The sequence below is a fragment of the Pleuronectes platessa genome, chromosome 4, assembly GCF_947347685.1.
Source record: "Pleuronectes platessa chromosome 4, fPlePla1.1, whole genome shotgun sequence".
Lineage (NCBI taxonomy): Eukaryota > Metazoa > Chordata > Actinopteri > Pleuronectiformes > Pleuronectidae > Pleuronectes > Pleuronectes platessa.
This window is the reverse complement of record NC_070629.1, coordinates 4514182-4540178: the sequence shown is the minus strand read 5'-3', so window position 1 is coordinate 4540178 and position 25997 is coordinate 4514182. Positions and strand designations below refer to the sequence as shown.

Here is a 25997-nt window from a genome sequence, read left to right as displayed (position 1 = left end):
TCTAGTCCAACAGCAGCATACAACGAGCAGGACCAAGACAGACCTGAACCAGCTCTAACTACCAGCTTTATCAAAGAGGTAGGTTTTAAGCCGACTCTTAAACGTAGAGAGGGTGTCTGGCTCCTGAACTGGAACTGGGAGAGGAGCTTGATAGCTGAAGGCTCTGGCTCCTACTCTGCTTTAGGGACAAGTAAGCCTGAATTATGGGAGCACATGCTCCAGTGGGATGATGTGGTCCTATGATGGTGTCATATCACTAAGAGCTTTGTGAGGAGGCTTTTGATTGAAAATATAAATAAAACACGCACCTTTTGGAGGTCAATTAAAAAACGTCAAAAGGACTAAGTGATGCTTTCTTTGAGCTTACTAAATTGGTAGGGCTCTTGCTTTGAAAGGCAGAGTCGGAAGTGTTGGTTGTCATCACTGTGGTCAGCTTATATTCGGATGGTGTCCTTCTCCAACTCACATCACTTCGGTAAAAAGCCGAGCGCACGCACAGAGTAGCTCACCGACACACGGAGGATGACAGACCAAACACCTACAGTGTCGCTCGCTGTGTAGACGAGCTCGATATCGTTTATTCTCTACGAGGGGCAACACATTTCAGCACCGGGAGAGGTGCGCGGACATACCGGGAATGGGGATAGAAATCCCCCCGGTGATCGGATTCCAGTCGCAGGCCACTGCCGTCATGCTCTCTTGGTGAATTCAGGACACGGAGGAGCAGAAGCTGGAGGCGAGATGGGATTCCTGCACCAGCTCCATCTCCTGCTGTGGAAGAACATCTCCCTGAAGAGGAGGGGGCCGGTAAGACGTTCACATCTCTGTGCGTGACATTGTTGTGAAAGAGGAGCAGAACAAGTGTGTGAGGCTGTGTGCGTGTCTGTGGAGCAGACGGGCGTGGGTTCAGCTGCTGCATTGCTCACTGTCTGAGCTCCTTCTACCACAGCACCTGCCTCTGACTGCAAATGTTTCCTCCATCACACATTAGAATAACACTGCAGTGAGCGCAACACCCAGCACGATGGTGATGAAGATGCTGCTGCTGCTGCTGCTGTTGGGAAGCGCAGCCCGTTCTCTGTATGAGCCTCCTCTGTCAAACAGGTTGTTGTTGTAGCTGTGCACCAACAACAGTTGTGTAAGCTCAGTCTGTATTCATTAGCCTCAGCTTTGAAGAGGCCCGTGCAGTGTTCAGTATACAAGAACAGGATGTTCTGTCGAATTGGCTCTTTTTATTTTCTTCTTTATATCCACAAGGCTGCAGGTAATCTGACAGGCCTGAGTGATGTTATTGTGAGCTTGCAGGGCGAGGTCATGTCAATGATTTATAACCTCACAACATGTGGCACTGTCAGACTTCACCTCCTGATCAAAAACGAATGAGGTGCATATACATATCTACATGTATGACACGTGGCAAAACTGTAAAGAAGTTAAAAGTGGTCGTTAAGTCTAGAAAAGCGCTAGATAAATACATATTTATTTACATTTATGGGAACGGGAATATTACACAGAATGTTGAGATGTAGGATTTAGGTAATTATCAGAGGTTAATAACATGAAGTGCCCATAATATGCTCTACAGGTTTTTTCAATTCTCCTAAAGTGTCACAGCTTTTTCATTCATGTCAAAAGGTTTGCCAAGTGACAAAGGTCAAAGAGAGCCCTTCTCTCCCACAGAATACACGGCTCCTGAGGAGTGTTAAACTCCTTGTTTTTTCTGTAAAGAGTTTACATCACCAAATGAGTTTTGGATAATCTCCTGAAATTATCGGGGCTGTATGTGAGAAGACACTCAGGAGGTTCTCTTGCCAGCAGCCTAGAAAGAACTATAATGTGCCAGTGAGCCCATGTGAGAAATAAGGCAAGGGATTATCTGGAGCATTCTACCACGCGCAATGGAGGCAAATACAAATAAAAATAAAACACCCCAAAAAGAATACAATTATCCTTAGACGAAAAAGAGGAGCCATACATGCAACTGACACAGATGCCAACTTGGGAAGACTATGAGATTTGAGAGCTTTTGGTGATAAGCATCGATTTTGGTTTCGACGTGCTGTAAACACAAACATCTCTGGAGTTGAATCTATACACCACGTCCCACCTCTTGCAGGCTACCCCGTGCCTGAACCCTGAGGCCGTTTCTGTGTTGTTATGAATGCGTCTGACTGGGGTTCATGCCTGAAAACGGCTCAAACATGTAACACAGCTGCCTACTGGAAAGTTTGCCTCAAGTTGATATAGAACCAACAGCTATGTTACTGCGGTTACATCAGTGTGAAGTTAATCTGAAGGTTGACCAACCTAAACAGAATGTTTCAGACAGAGGTTTAAAAGGGTCACTGCAGTGAACAATGTGAGAAAAATAACGTATTCAAAATAGCAGCATGAAGATATTCTACTAAAGCCACAAATTAAAGTGATCAACATTTAATGTCAACATTGGCCATCTTGGCTACATAACAGCGTAAAGGCTCCAAGAGATAGAAAGAGAAGCACAATTCTTGGTATTAGGTCAACACAGTGGAAAAGGTGGACCTTGGGTCTCAGGAAGTTACAGAACACCAATGCTCCTTATCATATTCCAAATGGCTTGGGATTGGGGTGTTCAACCAAGGCTTGAATCTTGGAATACTTGGTCAATATGGGTCCCATCCAGACTTTTCCTATCTCTATCCTCTCTTGTCCTTCCCTCCCCATCTGTCCGTCCCTGAGCTATCACCTGTCCCTAATCCATGTTCCCTTCCTGTCTCTGGAGGTCAACAAACATTGATTATTTTATGAGTCAGTTCAGGCTGGTTACTTTTCAGTGACAATGTACCAACACTGTGTCTGCACCCACGTGAATGTGAATCAGTCTGTGTGTGTTTGAGAGAACTATCACCAGTCACTGCGGCCACAGAAAAGTGTTTGCCATTAGAGGTAGTCATGTTATTTTAGTCAGCCACAGTGTGTAGGAAGTGGTACAGCAGTGCTTGGTGAGCTCTTCGATGCCCTACTGTATGATTTTATATCAGCTATTGGGAACATTTGGAAAAAGCTTAATAACAGACTTAAAAAATTGGATGGTGTTTAACCTTACTGAAAATGTTTTGACTATTTGGGATTTTGACTCAATATTCAAGTCAAATTTATTTATATTGCACATCAAAAACAACAGGAGTTGAGCCAAAGTGTTTTAGGTTTCAAAATTTGGCGATAGTAGGAAAATACCTAATGTGTTGCAGAAAATGACAACAGAGAAAGCTTGATCCCGTTTTTGTCCCATATTGGTTTGTTCTGGAATTGATATTACATTTTCTTTGTTTAGTTCTTAAAAAGTGTTCAATTCAATGCGCAAATTCCCTGATAGTGGTGTTTGTGCTGATTTTCAAAGGTTAAGTTGGGTCTGTTCTCAGTTCAACAGTGCCCGATGCCTTTACTGCTATCCTGATAGTTGGTAGGGTTTGAGGTTTTGTGTATGGGGTGAGGATGGGGGGGGGGGGCAGCTATTTTTAGCCCATCTACCCTCAGACATCAAGCTCAGCAGAGGCACAGGACAGCCTCTGGTATAATAATAGTAACAGCTGCATCATCCCTGCCTATAGATTTATAATCATGCTGCCCTGTTTTAGCCTCACTGCCCATAGGATTGATGATGAGAGCAGAATGATGGTGTCAGCACTTACCTGAGATACCATCCGTCTCATGTGTTGGTCCCTCTGACAGAGACAAGATAACACATAGAGGGGCATCATGGCCCAGCTGCTGTAACATTTACTCTACCTAACAAAATTATAACAGATTTTCTCAGGTACAAATCTGATTTACTTGCTTTACTTTCGTATTTCCATTTGTAAGCCTATTTACTCCTTGATTCAATTTGGAGGTAGCGAATGCAGCTGGCAATGGTAATGATTGAGACCTCGCCCAAACAACAGAGTGTTTGTTTAAATTTTCTTTAACATGGTTTCCCTAACTTTACCAAGATCTTATCATAAGTGTTCATGTTTGATTTACTACTTATTTGATGCTTGGAAAACAGGGTGAAACCTCAAGAGTGACTGCTCAGACTGACTCACGATTGGTTGGGACATCGATAATGTCAGCTCCACACTACCGAGCGGACTCTGGCTCCATATGAAATTACTTGCATAAGAGTATAAGGAAGTGGGGATGCATTGGCCTTTGGTAAATACAGTCCTTGGTCAGTACTCAGCAGTCCACCTCAGTGGACAAGCAACACTAGTTTGTGGAATTATGGCCTGAGTAGATTGACATGTGACTTTTTGAAAGAAGAGGGAGAGAAATATGCTTTCAATGCCAAACTGTAATGACCATCACTAAACAGAGGAGGCGTCGTGCGTCATCTCAGACAGTTAAACACTCATTCACACAATGACTCATGACCTTAACCACTCACATGTGAAGACCTCAAGGTGTTGACCCTGCAAGAGGTTCAACACTTAAAACCCCATACTGGTCGGAGCAGTGATAATGTAAATATTAATTTCCATAAAGGTGCAATTATTTTAAATAATAATAATAATATAATCATTGCTTTATTTATTTATATTGAATATATACAACATTCAAAATTCAAATAAATCCTGGAGGGGAGGGTTTGGCTGAATGTAGAACAAACATAACAAAAACACTGGAAATAATCTAATGCAAAGAAAAGTATTTACATATATATATATATATATATATATATATATATCAAAATCTTAAGACCAGTTAAAAAATTGCATGAATTAGCATTTTGCACTGTTGAATCTTAGCCTATTTGAGTTAAATTGTTGTTTTCAATAAATTGCCTGCTCACAACTTTTGGTCTCTTGTTCCCATTTCTTGTTTTTGCATTTTGAAGCTCTACTTAGAACCTTCCTAAGATCCAACAGTGCAAAATGCAAATTCATGCAATTTTTTAACTGGTCTTAAGATTTTGATCAGGAGTGTATATATATATATATATGTAATTGTAGATAGCTTTAAAGCAGGGGTGTCCAAACTACGGCCCGCGGGCCATCTGCGGTTCACCATCCATTTTAAATTGGCCCCCCTAAAAAAAAAAAATGTAAATACTTTTTTTTTTTTTTTTATACCAGCAATTTAGTAGCACTTAAATGGCACTTACTTATAGCACTTTGTAGTTTTGCTCTACTTTTGAAGAAATTGTACTTTCTTGATTTTTGTTGTTCGGGGTTTGTACCCTCGGGTACCCTTGAATGCATTGATTGTAAATTGCTTTCGATTAAAGCGTCAGCTAATTGAATTGTAATGTAATGGACTATGGCCCACCGTATTGTACTTCTCAGTTTAGATACTAGGTGGCGCCCATCTCACCCCTGACCTGACAGCTGTCCCTCAGAATGTCGCCACGCCCCCCGCCCTGAGCGACGCAATTGAGGCGCACTGTCAACGGTCCAGGGCAGGGGGGCGTAACTGCCCTTTTTTGTCTTGGTGTTGTATGAATGCTTTGTCTGACTCCTCCATGCCTTCCATCTAATCCATATATATCCATAAATGTATCTGTCTTTAGCTGCTAAATTATCCACTATGTTCAGCAGCTATCTCTAGCTTTTCCCTGTTTGCTGTCTGCGGCTGGCCAGGTTGAGTGCAGTAGATTTTTTATAGCTTTATTGCTGAAAACAGCTGCTTGCTGCTGCTCAAAATGGGGCTGATGGGATAACAGTTTAATGGGGCATATAATCCCCACAATGAGCTGGAAGAGACTGAGACCTCTTCTGTGGGTAACCTATGTCGATATCATTACGTTACCATTTGTCTGTCCTTAGTTAATTGTGGAAATTTGTTTTGATAAAAGAGAAAGCGTTTAAGTAAAACAGCAATGTGTTGATAATTTTAGGAGAGCCTTATTAAAAAGTCTGTAGAGCTTAACTACATAGTAGCTGTCCTCCCTAATATTACATAATTTGATTTCTCTCGTGGACCAATGTAGGGTTACTGGTGTGGAATGACATCACTAAACTACAGAATGAATCACCTGTCATGTTGTATAAGTCAGTCTGAATATTAACTAGATCACAACATTTTTTATTTTACTGGTAGAATATTGAATCTTGGCACAGGAAGTGGAGTTGTCCGCAAATATTCATAAGGTGCAACAATTCCATCCCAGCTCCAGAGCATGTCTTGGGGAAGTCACTGAACCCCTAAACCCAATGCTGCGTCCACACTATGTGTCAGTAGGTGTGTGAGACATGCATTGTAAAACATTGAGTGGTTGATATACTTCAAAAGTGCTTTATAAATGCTTTACCACGTACAGCTTCATGTATTAATATGGTTTTCTTTATTTCTGCAGTGTAGATGCAATATGGTGAAGGTGAGTCTGACCTCAAAACCAATGTAGCATGCAGTAACCAAACACACTGCTGGGATCAACTGAACACTTAGTTAGTCTGACCTAGATCTAGTATGTCTTTTAATGATAGTCCTACATTGAGCTGGGTAAAAACACATGGCTGGGTAGCTAGAGAGAGAAAGCTGGGAGAGAGAATTTTAAAATGATAATAAAAAGAAATTCGACAGGAAAGTGGATAAGAGAAAGAGACAGAGGGAGCTTTTACAGACGGAGGGGATGGAGGATAAAGTAGCTGACTGATAAGGGAGCGTTAAAATTTGTAGCAGAAGGTTAACTGACAGCCAAATTAATTATATATGCTATCTGCAAAGTCTAATAGACTAGCAGCTGGTTCACTGAGGCCTCGCACTGGAGACAGGAGAGGATATCTATAATATCTATAATATTGCTCAAAGACAAGATGTGCTTCGTTTAAAAACGTATACACTCAACCTTCCCTCCAAATCATTCTAGACAAATCCCTAAGACTCTACAGAGGTATGTATGAATGCAACAGATCATGATTTGCTATATATTGTATATAACATAGTGTGCAGAATATAGACATCATACTCATCATACTTTATGCCTAAAAAGAAATTGAATATAGATGAAATTATGTTTTGGCCTTAATTGAAATGTTATGACTGTATGAAGTTATAAGGGCGTCAACCACCAAAAGTCAACACAATCTCTATTTTGATAAAAGTCTTAACATACAGTCGCCTTTTTACAGACTCCGCAACATTTAGAGTGGGGTTTGTGTTATAGTTAGAGTTCTAATAAATACAAATTAAACATTATCTCCTTTTTGCTCTGAGAAAAATATCTGTCTCTTTAGCAGCTAAATGCTCTTTTGTTCGCCAGATGTGGTCTCTTACTCTGTCTGACTGCTGTTGGTGCTGAGCAGGTGGGTTTGTCAGTTATTTTTTAATTGACAGCAGCTGTTTGCTGCTGCTGGAATTTAGGGACATGAGATCAGAGTTTATTAGCCATAAATTCAAACCAATAACCCAAAAGTGACTAATCACTCTGTGAAGCTAGGGGGAACTGCAGAGTGGGCGATAACAATCAATTGTCTGACACACATTACAGAAAGAACAAGAGCGTGATACACTTTCCACAAAGTCCACAAGTAACCAAGTCGTGTTTTTGCTATTTCAATTCAATGCTAATGTGAGGCAGGCTTCAGTGGAAAAGAATCAGACTCCAACTGTAAAGCATAGAGCATTTGTCTGAGTCGTGAGTTTGTCCATTGAAGAGTGACTAAGGACCAAGCACTGATGTGTCATCTTGGACACCGAGGACTCATATCTGGCTACAACCTCAAAGCAATGAAAATGAGTAGACAAATTTGATTATGGCTGTAATTTTCAATCCTTAATGCTTTATAAATTAAAAAAACTTGAGGACACTCACGTCCTCGCGTGCTCACATTGAGCTTTGGGTGTGGTATCCATACTACCAATGACAGAGCAGACAATGCTGATTGCCAAAAAAGTGTGCCCTGCGTTATTCTCTTCCTGTTTCTCAATGTTTTTGCTTTGAAAAAAAGACAGGTAAGTGTTTCTGAGGTGACACAAAGACTATCTGAGGAAACTGGTGTTTTAGTGACTGTTCAGAGAGTGCCAGGGGCATTTCATCAAGTCAACCTCTTTGGACGGCATCCAAGAAGAAAACCATTACTCAAACAGCAAGATTGAATTGTTATATGTTTGGTGTTGAACTGGCCAGGACTACCACAGAGACTACCAACTGTTTAACATGGAGGTGGGAGTGTGCTAATATGGAAAAGAGTGAAGGGTGAATGATATTTACAGACATTATTAATATAATTTTGAATACCTAAATGCTGCATGAAAGGATGACTCAGTCTCAAAAGGGGAGTTGTATAATGTTTGAGAACAAATTGACTTATCAGCGATCAATTGAAACCAAAATAATCAACCCATTTAGGGCTGGATTCCAAACTACACTTAAAATGAAGGTAAACATTTTTAATCACAGGCTGACCCAACTCGCTTGAATATTCCACATACCTGTATGCACTACTGACAACATCTGGACATGCTCCTGCTGAGTCAGCAGATGGTATCCTGGGGATCTGAACCTGGATCAGGGCTCATTGACAGTTTGTGGCGGTAACTGGCAGAGTTGGATGCGGAAAAAAATAACGTCCTATAGGTGCTAAATTGGATTTAGGTCAGGGGTATGTGAGGGACAGTTAATGGCATCAATGCCTTCATCATGATGTTGGGCATTGACCTGCACCAGGAGTAACCCAGGGCCCACTGACCAATGTAGGGTCTGACAATCATTCTGAGAGTTTCATTCCGATACCTAACAGCAGTCAGGGTACAGTCGGCCATGACATGGAGGTCTGTGCAATATGCCTCCCCAGATCATCACTGACCCACCGCCGAACCGGTCATGCAGGTTGATGATACAGTCAGTCTTGCATCCAACAGAACATCTTTGGAGTTATTAAAGTATTGAGCGAAAAATTCCCACAGCAGCTGAAATTGATCATCACACGTTACTCTTCTTTAGATTAGTGTTTGATGGGATGCATGTCCAGGACAATCCAGCATGTCCTCAAAATAAAGGCTTATCTAATACTGATAATCTGAATGGGCTCTCCTCAATAAAGGTTTTATTTGCTTTGATTGGACTTGGTTCTTTAATATAGCTTTTTCATTATAATGTTTAATTAGTAAAACATTACAGTTTTTAAAATTAATTAACTTAATTCTCTGAAGGTTTTGATTTAAAACCAACAAAATTTAAGTTAATAGACAGAACTTCGGTTTGGGTTTATGTAAAGCTCTACTCAGCATGGTTGCCCTCAGCACATCATACCATCACAACTTTCCTTCAAAGGTTGATTCTAAAAACTAAATAACTAGCACCAACAGAAAAGACTGATTAGCACATTAATGGATACAACTATCTATTTATATATAAATAAATAGATGCATAAATCCAGACCTGTCTGCTGTCTTTTGTCAGGTGCATATAGCTCCACTCACCCAAGACTACTAGGGCTTCAAAATGATCAATACAAGTTAAATAAGAGCTACACGGAAACTTGTTAAGAACTGCTAACGTGTTAATATGTATATGTGAGGGTAGGGGGGCAGGTTGGTGGCTATAAATACATTTCATCCCAGCGAGCACTGAACGGTACAGGTAGGACCATAGTTGGTCTTGTATATTGTTAGCCTGGATGCCAGACGAACTTAGCCCCGCCCACAACATTTTGGTCGGGCAGTTCGGTCTGGAGTCGCTCCATTGGGAAAAAATTATGGGGCGTGTTTCAACTGACCAGGAAGTAAAATTCCTCTTCGCTCAATTGGATAGACCTACAACCAATCAGAGCAACGTAGTATGTGACGTATGCTAAGCGACTCATTGTGAGTTATTTACTAACCCGGGTTCACACCGGACGCTTCAGCGCAGCGCCAAGCCTTAAATAACAGCTGGCTCCCATCCACTCCCATGTTAAAACTTTGTGCCGGTCACACCGGAGGCTGAAGCACCGCGAGGCAGCCTTGACGCAGCGCGGTGCTTCAGCCTCCGGTGTGACTGGCACAAAGCCATGCAGCGATCTACTGGATCAACGGGTGATATTATTAGCGCTGCCCGGCGGTTCAGCGTCGCTTCAGCGTCCGTTGTGAACAGCCAAGCGCCGGGGTGATAGGGATTAGCGCGGTGCTTTGGCGTCGCCTCCACGTTCTGTGTTCCTCTTTCAAACTGAATGCGCTGTCGATGTCTTCTAAAACAGACTCAATGGCAGCATCTACACATCTCAGCTCGCCAGCGGCAGGCATGTTTGTTGAAAACGAATTCAACCCAGGGGCACTGTGATGACGTGGTTGATTATGTTACCGTTGATCACCTGTCAATCATCGTATAACGCCCGCCCTGACAATCTGGTTGGCCCGGTCGGGCCATAATTTTTTCCCAATGGAGCGACTCCAGACCGAACTGCCCGACCAATTTGTTGTGGGCGGGGCTAAGTTCGTCTGTTATCCAGGCTAGTATATTGTCCCTTTTATTGCATAATACAATTTAACTCAACATTGGTGCTGTGTATTATTTTCTCCTTTATTCATGGGCAGCTTGATAAAGCAAATTCCACAACACCATCCAAACAGCAAAAATCACTATTCAGTATAGCCCTCTTTGGTTTAGGCATAGTACAACAGCTGACAGACAGTCCTTCAGTACCCTTGGCTGACAGTCTGTGCCAGACAGTGTTGGGAAGTAAAACGACACTTAGAAACACGTTACAGTAATGTGATCACTTTAGTCAGTCATGGAGAACAATATCAAATTCAACTAGGGCTACGTTGTAGCACTGAATGGGCCCGAGAACACGCAACTCTGGACCTGTTGCTGTTGGTGGAGAGAGCGATCGGTGAGCAGGTACAAGGCTCTGAGTTGCTTGCTTTTTGTGCACTGCAGGAAGGATAAACGCCTCTCTTACTGCGTCTGTCACGAGACGTCGATCCTTGCCTGCTAATTGCACATTACGGTCCACGGTATCAATTGCAGATGACACTGTGAAAATTGTATGTAAATCGAATAATAGTTGTAAAACAAAGCTTACTTCCTGTTGCCAGTAGGTGGCGCCATCCCTATTATTACATACAGACTAATAGGTCTGTTCAAGTAGGGGGTCTAATGTAGCGTGAGCAATATTAAGTCGATTGGACAATGTTACAACAACTTAATTTTCATACTGATCAGTATGTAGTGCTAAGACCCTGCACTAATATTAATATATGAAGCTGTTCAGGTCAGGATTGTGAGCATAGGTCAGAGTTTGGGGGCCAGTTGGATAATGCAGAGTGGATTTACAAAGAACTTCCTGTCTCATGACAAATCAGTAGGTGGAGGAAATATTGACAAATGGAGCTGTTCATGCTTGGACTCTGATCATGAGACAGAAGTTTGGTGGTGATAGGACAATGCACAATTGAGTTATGACAACATTGTCTCCTTTGGCGAAGGATGATCCTTCGCCGCACCTCAATTCTTATATCGTTTGAGGAAATGTCACAATTCTGACAATGTTTCTATGACTTGACAGAGCTCTTTTGAGCTGCATATTGGAGCAGTGCATCAAAGTATAAAAAATGTCACTTCCTGTCGCCAGCAGGTGGCGCTGTAATGATGAGTGAATATTGACACATGGATCTGATCTGGGCGGGACTATGAATGTGTGAATGAGGTTTTAGGTTAATAGAACAATGCACAGAGGAGTTATAATAAATCCCTCTTTCTTGGCGAATCATCAAGATTCTACGCCACGGTGACACAGTGTTATGAAATCATATATACCAATGTAGTTTATATCTCCATCTTGTTGAGATGACACTCATCTGCTGTTGCTACTCAAATGTATTTTGAGAGAGGATGAACCTTGAACACCGAAGTTACAGCAATTTCATGAGTCACGGCAAGTTGAAGAACTTTAATGCCATCCCACTACTATAGCATTTGACGAAAAGTCACAATAATCGTATGCCTCCATTATCAATGTCTTGAGACCCTTTTGACAAAGTTTGACATGGTTGAGGTCAATGGATGAGGAGGAATACATCCAAGTGTAAGACATGCAAAAAACTAGACATTTCCTTTTGCCGCCAAGGGGTGCTCTGATTTTATGTCATGATGTCTATGTATATGTCATCAGGCGAGGACTCTTGTCTTACATGAATTTGAGCATGTCTAGGCCCTGAAAAAGCCCAAAAAGGGAAATAAAATCCCTTCCGAAATACAATAGGGCCGCCCACCGTCCGTGCTCGGGCCCTAATAATTACTTGACTGCTTCTAATCCCAGTAAAGAGCTGATATGTTCGACATTATTGAGGCCCTATTGTTCGCTGTCTGACTGATGGGTTTGATTGAGGGTCGATTGCAGTTTGGTCTCACTGTTGACTGGTCTGGAACCAAGGGTTAAAATGCAGTGTGGGTGGTAATATCTAACAAAACACCTCCAGACAATTCCAAAGTGGTCTTATTTAAATGTTGTGTGTTTCTGGCTGGGTCGATGTGGCAGATGTTAGCCACAGCTAAAATTATATTCAAGAGTTGCCTGAGCTTGAGAGTGTTTAACCTCTAGGGTCAGGATATGTGGAGTTATTTTCTTTTTTTCTCTGTTAAACAACCACATGTTGCATCTGGTGATACATGTTGCATCTGGTGATGCAACATGTGGTTTGGAATATTTGGAGTTATTTAAAGGCACCTGTGACCAAGCTGACAGCTAAACAACTAAAGTAAATGCTAGTATAACCCCTTACGTTTGCTCTTGAGTAAATAGGGAAGTACTATATATACTTTTCATTGAGAAATTAACTATAGTCTTCATGCTATGTATGCAACACTGGTGCCAGTAGGTTTTAGCTGTGTCAGACAGGCAGCAGTAGCAGTCGATGGTGCTGGAAAAAGAGGTTCAGACAGCCTATGAATTATTGAGAGCTTCTTCCTTCCTCCAGGGGAAATGCTCCTGAGACGGAAAGAGAGACTTAGATTATATCTTCAGATGAGAAAGAGAGAAAATAAAACAAGAGATAGAAAGAAAAGGCCTTAACAGGCCAATAAGGCATTGATTGGTTCATCTGTCAAAGCAACATGAAGTAGGATGAAGGGAAGTTAAGAAGAGGTATATGGATGCCTCCTACTAATTGAGACTTCAAGTGGATCCAGTTAGTGAAATGATAAGGTGAACCTCAAAGAATGTAATTAAAGAAAAAGTAAAGTAAAATGACAAGAAGAGTCAAACCAAGAAATCGGCATGGCCAGTAGGTAGGGCTCCATAATATTAGGTGATTTCAATTCATCACAGAAATATCTACATCAGCAAATATATGCGTTTAAATAGAATAAACACATCTAGATCAGTTTGTTTACAAACTTGATAAAAAAAAGAAGCAAATTTTACTTTGTTTAGTTGTTGATACATTTAGATGATTAATGCTTTGGTGCTCACAAACTCCATACAATTAACCTATGGATTGAATTATGGAGAATCTACATAGCATGTCCCTGGACAAAAAATATATGCTAATCCGCTATGATGATTGGTGTGTGTGATGTCTGCAACCCGGTAATGTGTGGACAATTCATTAGTGACTTAAGGTAACAAATTCTCTCTCTATTTTAGCTCTGGTTTGGTCTCCGCCCTAGCTGTTGTATAAAAATGGACGACATTACAGCTCAAAAAATGTAAAAGCCAAATCATCTGTATTGCAGTTTATGTCATAAACCCTGCCTCCTCCATGTCAGCAGATGGGACATAGACTAAAATAGAAAGTCAAAGAGGTCAAATACGTTTTTTCAATTTACCTCGATACCATGGCTACATTTCACAGTCATCACATTGCAGACTCCTGCTCCAAATGATGTCACACAAGAATGCAGCACCTGTATTCAAGACATTTTGGCTTTATTTTAGTATCGTGGCAAGAAGGGGAAAGGCATCGTCCATCTTTATATACACTCTTTCCACCAACACCTGAGTTGAGTTGACAAACGCTCAACTGTCCCCGGCAATTCTTTAACTTTCACTGGTGCTGAACAGGCAGTGTACAGTGTCATTTTAGAGCCTTTTCTCTGAAAAAGGTTGTCATCTGTGGCCTGAAAATGCCCCAATGAGAGTGAACCAATATTATTTTGTTACATCTAGTATAATTTTTATAAACAATGAGAGTAATAATTCCTTGTAGCTTCACCACTACAACCACCACTTTTACACTGCTATAATTATTTACACATTGTCATTTGATATATTGTTACTAAATTGTGCTACTTTAATATGAAGCTTATTGGCAATTGTCCCACTTTGCAATATTAAGACCAAGATAAAATCTTGTCCGCATAAATCCACAACTTTAAAACCAACTTGGAATGTCTATTTGGAGCAAAACAAATTGGACAAGTTTGTGAACTATGTGGATCAGTCTGTGGTTGATGTTTGGCTTTTTGCTGTGAGAAACAGTCACTTCCTCTTTGAGTCTGATTCAAGAGAAATGTTTGTCTATTTCTCTCTCAATCCACCCTATTGTTCCCACAATTTAAATCTGCGAATAGCAACCCTCCATTCTCGGTGGAGAAAGAAAGAGAATACGTTTTTGAAAAGAGACTACAGCACTGTCCATTCTCTGACTAAATGATTCTTGTTCTTCTCTCTCTTTATCTAAACAGATATTTATAAGCTTGGAAGAGCACTGCAAACCGGCACCTCTTTGGTTTCACCCAAAAGATTTAAGTTGTGTTACTTAAATTCATCCCCCAGAAACAGAATTTCTTGTACTGTACCGACCTGAGAGGGAGGAGAATGAACATACAAATGGCTTAAATTCTGGCATGATAGCAGTTGGGTGCTACATCATGACAACGCCCAAGGCTTCTATAATTCATAGCCCCCCATGTTATCCCATATTGTTCTGTGTGCAATGACATGGCACAAAATAATTTTAGCTGCCAAGTTTCCATTGGACAGTAAATAGTTTTGATATTTGCACATGGATTTTAGTAAATGTTCTACCCTAAGTGTCTTAAATGCTTGTTTAGACAACTATATCCTACATGAGATTTGCTCAATATTGGTAAAATATAAAGAAAATTGGGATATTTACTAAGAATGCGCAGCCTCTCTCAAGGCACAGTGATGTTATAGTAGTCCTATAGTAGAATAGTTGTAAACCCCACAACTGGGTTTGACATAAGCCACTTGTTTTGTTTTGCTCATGTCCTCATCCCTGCTGCATTAGGTAAACTCATTGGACTTTTGGACTCTCTAAGCTCTTTCAACTCCATGTTCCAGGCAAATACATCTATATTGAATTATACCACACCCCGTGGTTTATGTCCAACACCAACATTTGGAACCTGTGTGGATGGTAATGTGACCTTTTTATAAGTGTTAAGTGTTAGGTTCAGGAAAACTTTCATACAATGGACTGGAATTTGCATTCTGTCACAGATGTATTATTAACACTAGGTGTTCATATATCTTAACCCCAGTTTATTTGCTCACACCATGTCTCAGATTAACCAATTGTAATAATATAATGACCCTGAAACAAACTAGTAGGTCAATGTAGGTATTAAGCAGGTAATGTTCCCAATATTTAATTGTAAATTCACATATATTCAAAAAGACTATACTTTGCCTCTATAGATTGGGAGATAGCTCTCTCAAGATTGTCAACAAATGGCTGTAACAGTTTAGCTTTTGAATTGATGCAAAATCCTTGATTTACTCTTACACTCCTGTGATTTGTCTGCTATTTGTTTCTTCAAAGCTTCTGGTCCAGCACAGATCATTCATGTAAGCATCTTCCTCTTCCATGAAGAGAAATGGTTAGCAAAAAGCAATGTGTGTGTGTGTCCTGAGGGAGGACACAGCAACATTTGTACCTGTGGTTTAGGCTTGGAATTATCTTGTTTTGATCACCTATTTATTCTGCTTGACATACAACATAACTACCTCACATTATTAACTACTGTATTGTAGTGGGCCGTTGCTAATCCAGCCAACACGCTGAGTGTCCTTTAGTTCCTTTATTGGAGGGCAAATTCATATTCATCAAATTCTTAAGCCAAATGAAATTGTGCAGCAGCGGCTATAATTTGGACATACTCCATAAATGGACCTTGTTCTTTGGCTGAAGTGCCCTTTTAAAAGATAAGCGTTATTAGAAGGAGAGGCTGCAGCATGTAGCAGCCAGACTTTAGATGACAAATCCATTAAGAGGGAGTGAATTCCTCCCACAGAGGGGAGAGGAGGGGGGGGGGGGGGTCTTGGTTCCGTCTATACTGCAGCAGGTTGTTGGTGATGTTGTGGAGCAATGCTCTGTGATGACTGAACTGAAGTGTGAAAGTTGAGGAAGTAGTCCTCACAAGAGTATGAAAGTCCGTATCCCTGAGAGATCTTACATCTCGTTCTGCTCTCTCTTTTAGCTTCAGAACTCTGCAAACATAAAGGACTCATGGAAGGGCAGTGACACATAGTTTTGAATCAGACATAATATTGTGTAAATGCAGGCAACCTGATTTTTTTCTGATATTACTTTATACGTAATTTTTATTTTAGAATTACCGCACTCATTCCATAATCAATATATTATTATTTACACTGAGGTCTTGTCATAGCAGTTAGCCACAAACCTAGCTGTTAAGCATCAGCAAGTAAACAGGAGAGTTGTTAGTTTGTTTAAATGGCGGCTTATCACAGTCACAGTGAATACATCCTTATGTTTAAGGACTGGTAACTAAAAACTGTGACTCTCAGCTAATTGCAAACTTCAGGTCCTACATGAGCGCGTCCTGGCCTTTAGTAAAGGTGCAAATACAAACTTGGTTTGGTGCCTCAATTTTTTTGCTCTCTTCCGGCTCTTTCCAGTTCCCTCCAGACAAAAAAAAGCACATATACGTTGAACACAATATCAATGTACAGTTGCCTTAGGGTTTTCATAGGTAACTGTTGAGAAAGACATCTGTTCTACCTGATATAAAGTCATCTGTAATGGATCATATTGTCTTTTTCATAACTGTGTCGACAAAGAAAGTCAAAGAGGTTTCAGAGAAAAACATGTTCTCAACTTGCATTGGGCCCTCGAGACTTATGCAGTTTTTTAACATTACAAGACTGCAACATTTCGAAACAATGAATTCCGTCAGTTCTATCAGCAGCAGCAGATCACATCATAACAAAGCTCATAACAGTGCATCACTTAGACTCAAGATATTTAAATCCTTATTTAAGGAGCCAAATCTCTATTTATATAAAAATGTAAAACTACATATTAGAATTTTCACATTTCTAAAAAGGGCATCAGTGGCCTCTTTGGTTTTACACTATTCTATTACAGCTCTGTTTTAGCTAACCAACATAACCTTTCAACAAAAATCCCATGAAAGCAGTTTGTAATTTTGACAGTTTGGACACTTGCAGTGTTTCATTTTGTTTCTACTAATATTGTGAAAACTTCATATTCCCTTTGTGGTTCTTCTTTAGCTTGTCATCTCTCCTGATTTATCTCTTCATTCTGCTGGTGAAAAGACCGTTTGTTCATTTTCAACCACTCTGCCCACACTGACTCTCTGAGTCTCAAACACTGTGTGCTTTGTGGTTCCAAATGTTGTGAATGTCGTCACTGGTGTGCAACACATGATGACAGTCTCTAGTTGATGAATAATAATGATTCTACAGTCAGCAGAATCTGTTGTGTGTGTGTGTGTGTGTGTGTGTGTGTGTGTGTGTGTGTGTGTGTGTGTGTGTGTGTGTGTGTGAGTCTGTGTGTGCTGGTGCCTGGCTGTACCATGCTTGCATGTTAGTACAGTAGTGTGTATGTGAATGATTGTGAAGAGTGAAATTAAAATATGAATTTGGGCAAAGTTCTTATTATTCTCCTCTAATTTGAAATTGGTTTGATGTGTCAATTTATGTTTAACCTAATAATGGAATAAGTAAAATCCTAAACAAATTTTGATTTGCATGGCTGTAAATGAACAGCTATCTCTCCTATTTGGTTAGTCAAATAGTTCCAAGCTCTTAAGTAACAGCATTACCTACAGTTTTAAGGATATAGTGGCATTTACTTGTGAAGTTTCATATTGCATCCGACTGAATACCACTCTTCTAAGCTTAAAGGAGAACCTACATTTGTTTTCAGGTACAATATAAAGGTGCATGGCTCTCTCTAGAGCCATTGGACGGTTGGTCTGTTCTGGGCTACTGTAGAAACATGGCAGAACAACATTTGGGACTCTGTGAAAGAGCATCTGCTCCCAAGGAAATATAAAGCTAATTTTAAAGTGACAAAAGAAACTCCAAAGCGATTGTTAGTTTCATGTGAAAACATCATTCAAAATATAATTTTAGACCTACATACAAATACAGGTACAGACTGGGTTCAAGAGATCTCAGTGGTAAAATAAACATCCTAGACATTATTGAAATGACTGGAATGAAAGTTTGGCCAGTAAACACTGGACTGCAGTGAACATGAGCAGAAGAACATCGGATTTTAAAGGTTCAGTGTTTAGCATTTAGGGACATCTAGTGGTGAAGTTGAATGTTGCAGCTGAAAACCCCTTACCTCACTCTGCTTACAAACATGAAACAGTACTTGTGGTAGCCAGAAGGTGTTTAGTTCATCCAGAAAAGAAGAAAACAACAATTTGTACTATTTAGATGATTACACACTAGTGAAAACAGCACTAGGAGTATTTTATATAAAATTTTTGCCAATAGATCCCTTTCAGATTAGTCTTACACACTGAACCTTTAACCATCATCTGATCATAAGGTGACTGTGTATGTTGTTGGTGGTGGTTGCTTTCAATGGAGGACATGGTAGATGTCCAAAAGTGAAACCGAAGCGTCATGCTCACCCCCTGGTGGTTTGCTGTGGTACAGGTAAATAAACCCTCCCATCTCCATGTTAGCAGATGGAACATGGACCGAAATAAGAAGCCAAAGTACTCGTCTCATCATTTTTTGGGTTTTCTAGTGCAAACATCATGATTGACAGCTGAGACTGACTTTAATACCGCAACGTCATCTCCCATCTGCTACTTTGCATAATCAGTCTCAAAATGTGACAGATGGCAGCCTTTGTATCCAGGATATTTGGGCTTAATTTCTGGATAGTAGAAGAGAGTGGACACGTGGTGTCCATCGTTATATACAGTCTACAGTTGGTGACCTGAAAATATGTTTTCATGCATAAATCAGCTGAAAAGACCAAGGCACCATTTAAAATCCCTCTTTGAGGATTTCATTTTTACCACTGTGCTGTATCACACTACTCTGATGACTCATAGAGTGTGGCATGTTCTCTACACCAGTTTTAAGTCAGGGGGGGGGGTTTGTTCAAGGATATTTAAAGGTTGTTACATTGTCAGTTTTAGTAATTTCTTTCAGTAATAACAATATTTTATTCTATATCTATTTATATCTCTATTTTAACTTATTGAGAGTGGCGACATCCCTACAGAATCCAGTGGTCTAAGAAACAAGAGCAGTCCGACACTCAAGCTGCTTTCAGACATGCACTGAACTCCAGTTTCTCTGGAGGAGGTGAATATGTGAACGCAAATGTTTAAGTGAGAACCTGTGGAGTTTCTGCAGAAGAAAATAAAGCAAAAGAAAATATGAAAAGCAGAGCTATATACTTAGACGAGTTTTTGTGGTGATAGGATCCAACACCGGTGTCCATGTTCTGTAAACAGGAACTTGTGATCTCTGCAGTGGAATTAATACATTACATTATGCATCATGCCCGCTGCACCAACCATCAACTGAATCCGCTGTAGCATTGGTTACTATTGTTTGTGCAGGAAATCCTCTGTGGCGCTGTGCATGTGTGAAAGGTAAACTGCAGAAACAGTCCAGACACAATTTTCTGGAGATCCTCTGCAGGGCATCAGATAAGGCTTCAGATAACTCAGACACAAAGCAGCAGTTTACTTGGACATAGAAATAAACCGGTGCATGACCACGTTGTCGCAAATACAGCAGGTCTAAGCAGAAGCCCTATAGGGCAGTAAAACTGAGTAGGATTTTTAGAAAAGAAAATTATTTTATTACTAACCTTCATCTTCTCCTCCAAATAAGGAAGACTAACTGATGGTTTGTTTTCAATCTGTCTGATTGTCTCACTGCTCATATTTCTTGACCTGTCGGACAACATGTGTAATAATGTAATAACTGATAGAAAAGAAAACTAAACCAATTCACTGACTTCTAATAATCTGCAGATATTCTTGAAAGTACTTTATCTCCACACAATTATAAGCCATATTTGGGAGTTTAACCTTTACTACTACCTTCCTAACAGTAACTCTACCTTCCTCTAACCTTAAATCTAAAAACATATGACTGTGTAAATAGATGTAGGTCCCCAAAACAAGAGTAATATCTGGACCACACACACACTTTGTCATCATGATCCATGTTGGAAGGTTCAGTGGCCTTACATGGCCTTGCCATCATACAGTGTGGTATTAGAATTTATAGAGAGAGATAAAAGGGAAGCCTTGGCAGCTGTGGCTCAGTAGGTGAAGCAGTTCATTCATTAAACAAAAGGTTTGGGGGTTTGATCCCAGGCTTTTCTATTCTGTGTGCCAAAGTTTAATTTGGCCAGATACTAAACACCAGTTGCCCCTGACAGCTGTGCTGACAGTGTGTTAGTGATGTGTGATAGAGACAGAGCAGCACATAGATACACTGTATGAATGTGTGAGAATAAGTGAATGACAAAATAGGATTTTGAGTGCAGACCATTTACCATATATATTTTAAATACAGATAATTTACCTTGCAGCTACTAGAAGTTCACTTTCTGTTTGAAAAACACTGAGTTACAATGGCTGCAGCTGAGGGTTAACAGTAAAAGAAGTAGGACAGGACATTGACCTGAGGTCTAAGGGCCTTTTCAACACACCACAATCATGTGACCTGTGGCTTTAATTATTACATGATAGTCCAGAAGGGTCATGAAGTGCCACGAGGTGAAATTAGAAATAATATTTGAATGAAACAATTCAACTCTGTGTTTACATTCATCATAATCTGAAGACATAGGCTTGGTTTTTATTGTCAAGTTAGGAAAACACTTGCACAGGGTATGTTCTTAATTGTTACATTAAATGAAATGCATGCTATCTACCTGCTCTGCACTATGCTTCTTAGAAATCTTGATGATTTTGTCCCCCTGGGAGAATTCAAAGCAATGATAAAAACTGTTTAACTGCGGTTCAAAAAGTATTCCTAAACTGGATTTTGCCTCTTTTTCAAAGTTTTTCCACTTTTCTATGAATTTCCGAAGAATAAAAAGCAGAAATATTAAAGGAGATAAAAATAATCACTGTGTGCAGTTTGGTGCAGCTTGATTGAACTTAAGGGGACTGCTGGGCCTATGCACTCAACTGAGTGCCAGTTTAGTTTGAAATGCTTTATCTCTATAATTTATTAAGCTTGAAATGGTGTGCCATCTCGGCCAGGTCAGGTCGATGCACTTCCCAGGTTAAATAAAGCTTATTTCCTTTTTAAACAAATTCAATTAATTTATTTATTTTTAAAACTTATATTTAATATTAAATATACAGTATGTACAGGGGCAAACTGAAATAACTTTAAAACGTAAGATTTGTTTCAGATGAGACAAAAGACCAGGATGTATCCATTTTAAACAGCATAGAGTGAATTTACATTTGATCCAGATTCAAATAACTCATGCAAACAACCCATGTAACTCATCTGACCTGTCATTTACATGTATAACTAGTGACAGCCGGTGCTTCTACCTGATTGTTGAGTATCTGAAGTAGGATTAGATGAAGTTTAGAGTTAACCATGCTCTCGTCTATACTTTTCATTCATCTGGTACTTTACTGATCCACTTATTGGTTCTTTCTTTATAACAAATGTTTTTTTTAATCAAAAGTATTTCCTAAACGGGAATTAAATTTGTTGTATTTTAAATATAATAAAATATAGAGTATCAACAGCATAATTACCACAAATCTAACTGACATTTCCCTTGGAATTACCTCTAGTTGTGAGTTAGTTGTGAGTTAGTTGTAAGTTAGTTGTAAGTTGCTATTCCTGTTTCATTCTTTCTTGCTACTGGTCTCCACTGGAGGAGCAGCTGGTAGGAACTTCCTCAATAGTGTGGTGAATAAATTTCTACATACAGTTTTAGGGAGTGGCTTGTTTATTGCAGTTAACCTATAACAAGCTTTGATGGAAAGAAATATCGCTTCTCTGCAAGTTTATGCCTATTTAATTAGTGTTATGATAAATCACTCTACACTATTAGCTTTTACTTTGTATTCAACATTTTCATATGTAAGAAAATTTGGAATAATATAAAAGTACAAACTATAAAAAAGTGTGCAGTTTGACAATGTTCACACTTTCACACAATTTAGATTTTTTTCTAGATCCAAATTTTGTATGTAGCTGTTCACATTTTTTTTTAAATGTGGCCAGCATCAGACTACAAGGTGAACTTGTCATGGCCCTGATGTGACTAACAACAAGAAGTCACACCCAGCATGCAGTGTACAGAGGTAAACAAGGAGAGGAAGTTGGTAAAATACACAGAGGCGACAGATCTGAGCATTCACGGTAAAATGTTTCTCTTGATGCTTTCAAACACAGTCCAGTTACAATCCGATCACTAAAGTTTTGTTTGTACAGTGTCACCTGTAGTGAGGTCTTAAACCTCGCTGTCCCTCCACTGACTACCTCTGTCGCAGCTGTCTTCCATGTTTGTTATCCCCAGGTGACTATGGCCAGCCCCTTCGCCTGAACAAAATCATGAGGATACAAGTGGCATTGAATTTGGATACAGGTCATGCGATTTGTGCTGTTCACACTGTCATTGAACAATCAGATCTGGGTCACACAGGGAGGAAAAACCAGTTTCGGGCCACTTGGGCCTGTTGCGTGAACCTAGTCATTGATCATTTATATCCAGACATACTCATCATCACTCTGTTGTTTCGCCTCTCCTCTCCTCACGAGCAGTCTAAAGGTGATTTATGAATTGCCAGCTTTGGCAATGTGCATGCTACTATGTGTCCAGTTGAAATTATGCTGGCAAAAGGAATTATTTACTACCGACTGTATTTTTTGTCAGACTGGGTGCTAATGAAAGACAAGAAAAGGAAACAGAGTGAGGACAGACGGGGAATAGTTTGTTAGAAGATAAACGTCCTTGGCACTTTTACAGTATAAAACAGCAGCTCATAATTGCTTAGTGAGGATGAGTGTGTAGTAGGACAGACAGTACTGGAATAAACTCTAATCAGTGTGAGTTCATGTGAGTGTCTTTCCTTAATATGTCCACTGTGCGCAGTAGATAGGCTGCAACACACATACGGATAATACATTGCACATGTTTTGAAATGACTGCCACAGTGGAAAGGTTTTGTCAGTGGCAGCCATAAGCAGAAAGTGCATGTTCAGCAGGCTGTACATCCTTCACACTCCCCCCCTGGTGTAATGGATTTCTGTGTGACAGTACGCAAACGGAATCTATTCCACAGTGTGAGCCACGAGCAGGGAGATGGGAAGTGACAAGGACAGTGTGAGAGTATGTGAGGTAACCATGGAGGAGGAGCTGAAACTGAACTTAGTGTTAGCTAGGTTTCCCAGAAAATGCAGCACAATTAACATTCTCCCTTTTTTGTCTTATTACCATCCAGTGGGTCCTGGCCTTTGAGATCTTCATCCCGCTGGTCCTCTTCTTCATCCTCCTGGGCCTGAGGCAGAAGAAGCCAGCGATTCCTGTCAAGGAAGGTAGGCAGACACATTGGGACATACACAGAGACGGCAATGTGAAGGCTCGTTATTCAAGTCTATCGACACATTAATTACATTGCACCACTTCTCCCTGCCTGTTGAATGGCTCACAGAGTGTTATTAAGCATATTGGGATATTTTGGCCTAAATGATTTTTTTAAAACCCCACACTCTGATCCCTTGACCTTGTTAAAGCAGTATTTATACTGATATCTATACTGGTCTTATCTGCTATTTCCCCACATACATCTGTCTTCTTGTGGGATAAATGCATGTTTCCACTTACGAAACAGTCTTCTCTCTAACTTATATTCAGTTCAGCAGCAAATTTATTTTCTGTGTGCTCCATTAATTGCCACATGTGCATGTAAACAACATTTAATGCAAATAGGAACCCGCAGCTGGGCTCTTTTGTATCTGCAGGTTTAGTGAATACACCCTTCTAATTGTGGTGACACAAACTGCTTACTGATGGAGGAACAAATTTGTCTTTTCTTTTCTGTACATGGTGGTAATAAAAAGACGTGTTTTCTGTGCCTTACAGATGATTTGCCCCGGAAGAAGCATGTGTATAGTAAAGGGAATTTCTTTAGCTATACATCACCTTTTTAAAACACAGTAACATAGCTAGAAAAATAGTAATATGAGTAGCCTAATAATTCAAAAACGTTCACTATAAAAATACCCAGAAAAAGCCATAAGGCGAAAGGGAGTTTTAAGAATACATTTAAAATTGGACACTATTTTAAATATCTGTCTTCGCTCCTCAGTCAGCAAGCTCAACTGTTGATGGGTCTGTACAACAAAGGCCTGGTCACTGTCAGGAACAAGTTGAGATCTGGAGAGCATTTGAAATCGATTAGAAATAACAGTGGATCACAGATATGAACTGGTGCCTGAAGTTCAAGGCTTGAAAAAATGGCTGTAAAACCCTAAATTCAACTGTAAAATTCACAGTAAACCAGTGAGGAGCAGGCAGGATGGGCGTGATGTGGTTGCTTCTCTTAGATTGTTTTGATAGCCTGGCAGCAGTGTTTTGTATCAGCTGTGGTTTTTATACGTTTCACTTGCTGAACAAATATGAGGGGACCAAGAATAGACCTTTGTGAAACCTTAAAAATAGAAGAGCGCTAAAGGAGGAAGCTAGTTAAACCAAGGATAGAACCTGTTAGAGAGACAAGAGCCACACCACTTATGCCGAGACTGTTTTTCACTGATTAACCCCGCTCGTCCCCAGTGCCAGAGGGTCAGCTGAAAAACAACAGAGCCTTTCGTCAAACTGTTTCAAATCAATATGCACTGTTTTTTTTGTGCAATCCATGAGCCCTGCTTAGAACAGAGCACTGATATCTACGACTTATTCCACAACTTTCTGTCTGTATGTGGCTGTCTCATTTCAAGAAATGTTCTTCTCTCCCCCTTCACACATGAGATGACATGATATTGTTAACCGCTGCATGAGCAGGGGGCTTCAGCAAGTCTGAACCTCTATCAGACAATAGAGGTCTCGCTTGTTTCTCTGCGCATCGCATGGGGTTCAAAGCAAAATAGACTGAAAATGATCTTTCACCACAGTTTCAATGTTCACGTGTGGAATATGTGGAATATTTTTATTTGATTAAAGACAGTAATTATACCAGAAACCTCACAAAGCAGCTCCGCAGCAGAACCTCAGCAGACCCACTGCCAGTGTGAATGACAGACAACTGTTGGCGCTCCTTCATGCGAGCAGTGAGGCCTGCGCGTTATGGCCTGAGGAAGTGCAGTGTCAAATTTGGTACAATTAGGACGTGCACAAAAGATAAATGTTAATAGAATGTGACCATGACAAATCCAACGAAAACAGATTCTCCAGTTTTGGGCTCTGAGTACTGAATCGTGCTTCATCAAACTTTAATACACTTGTGAACTACTCTTTTTGCAAAGAGACTCTGAAACTGCAATCGTGAGCTGCAGTAATTGAGCTGCAGCAGGTCTTTGCTTGCTGCAGCTCAATTACTGCAGCTCACAATTGCAGTTTCAGAAGGAAAGCTGCAACAAACAGCCCATTCCAAACAGGCATGTGTAGAACAGCCTAATCTGTGAAGTCCCATTTAAATTTAAGATTGCAACGCTTCTGCTTTAATGATGTGAGAGATCAGTTTTTATACTAATTTGAATGCATCTCTGAGTTGGCATGGGTTTCAGTAGAATGATGTATTGACATTTTAAGAATTATATTATTGTTGCACAAGTATTTAGTTTCCTGTTGTTGATAAAATCTCCACAGTGGCAGCGTAGTGACAAAGTGAGAGAATCTGACGTGGCTCTGAG

General features: G+C 40.1%; 1 protein-coding gene across 2 annotated transcripts in view; it reads left to right on the top strand.

Moving 5' to 3' along the window:
* The first annotated feature begins 422 nt into the window (after nt 1–422).
* Nucleotides 423–25997, top strand: part of abca2 (ATP-binding cassette, sub-family A (ABC1), member 2) — a 78605-nt gene continuing 53030 nt past the window's right edge. For both annotated transcript variants that reach the window (XM_053420101.1, XM_053420100.1), the window contains exons 1-2: nt 423–807; nt 23588–23681. In XM_053420101.1, coding sequence (XP_053276076.1) covers nt 742–807; nt 23588–23681 — 160 coding nt within the window. In that variant the 5' untranslated portion in view covers nt 423–741. The remainder of the gene's footprint in view (nt 808–23587; nt 23682–25997) is intronic.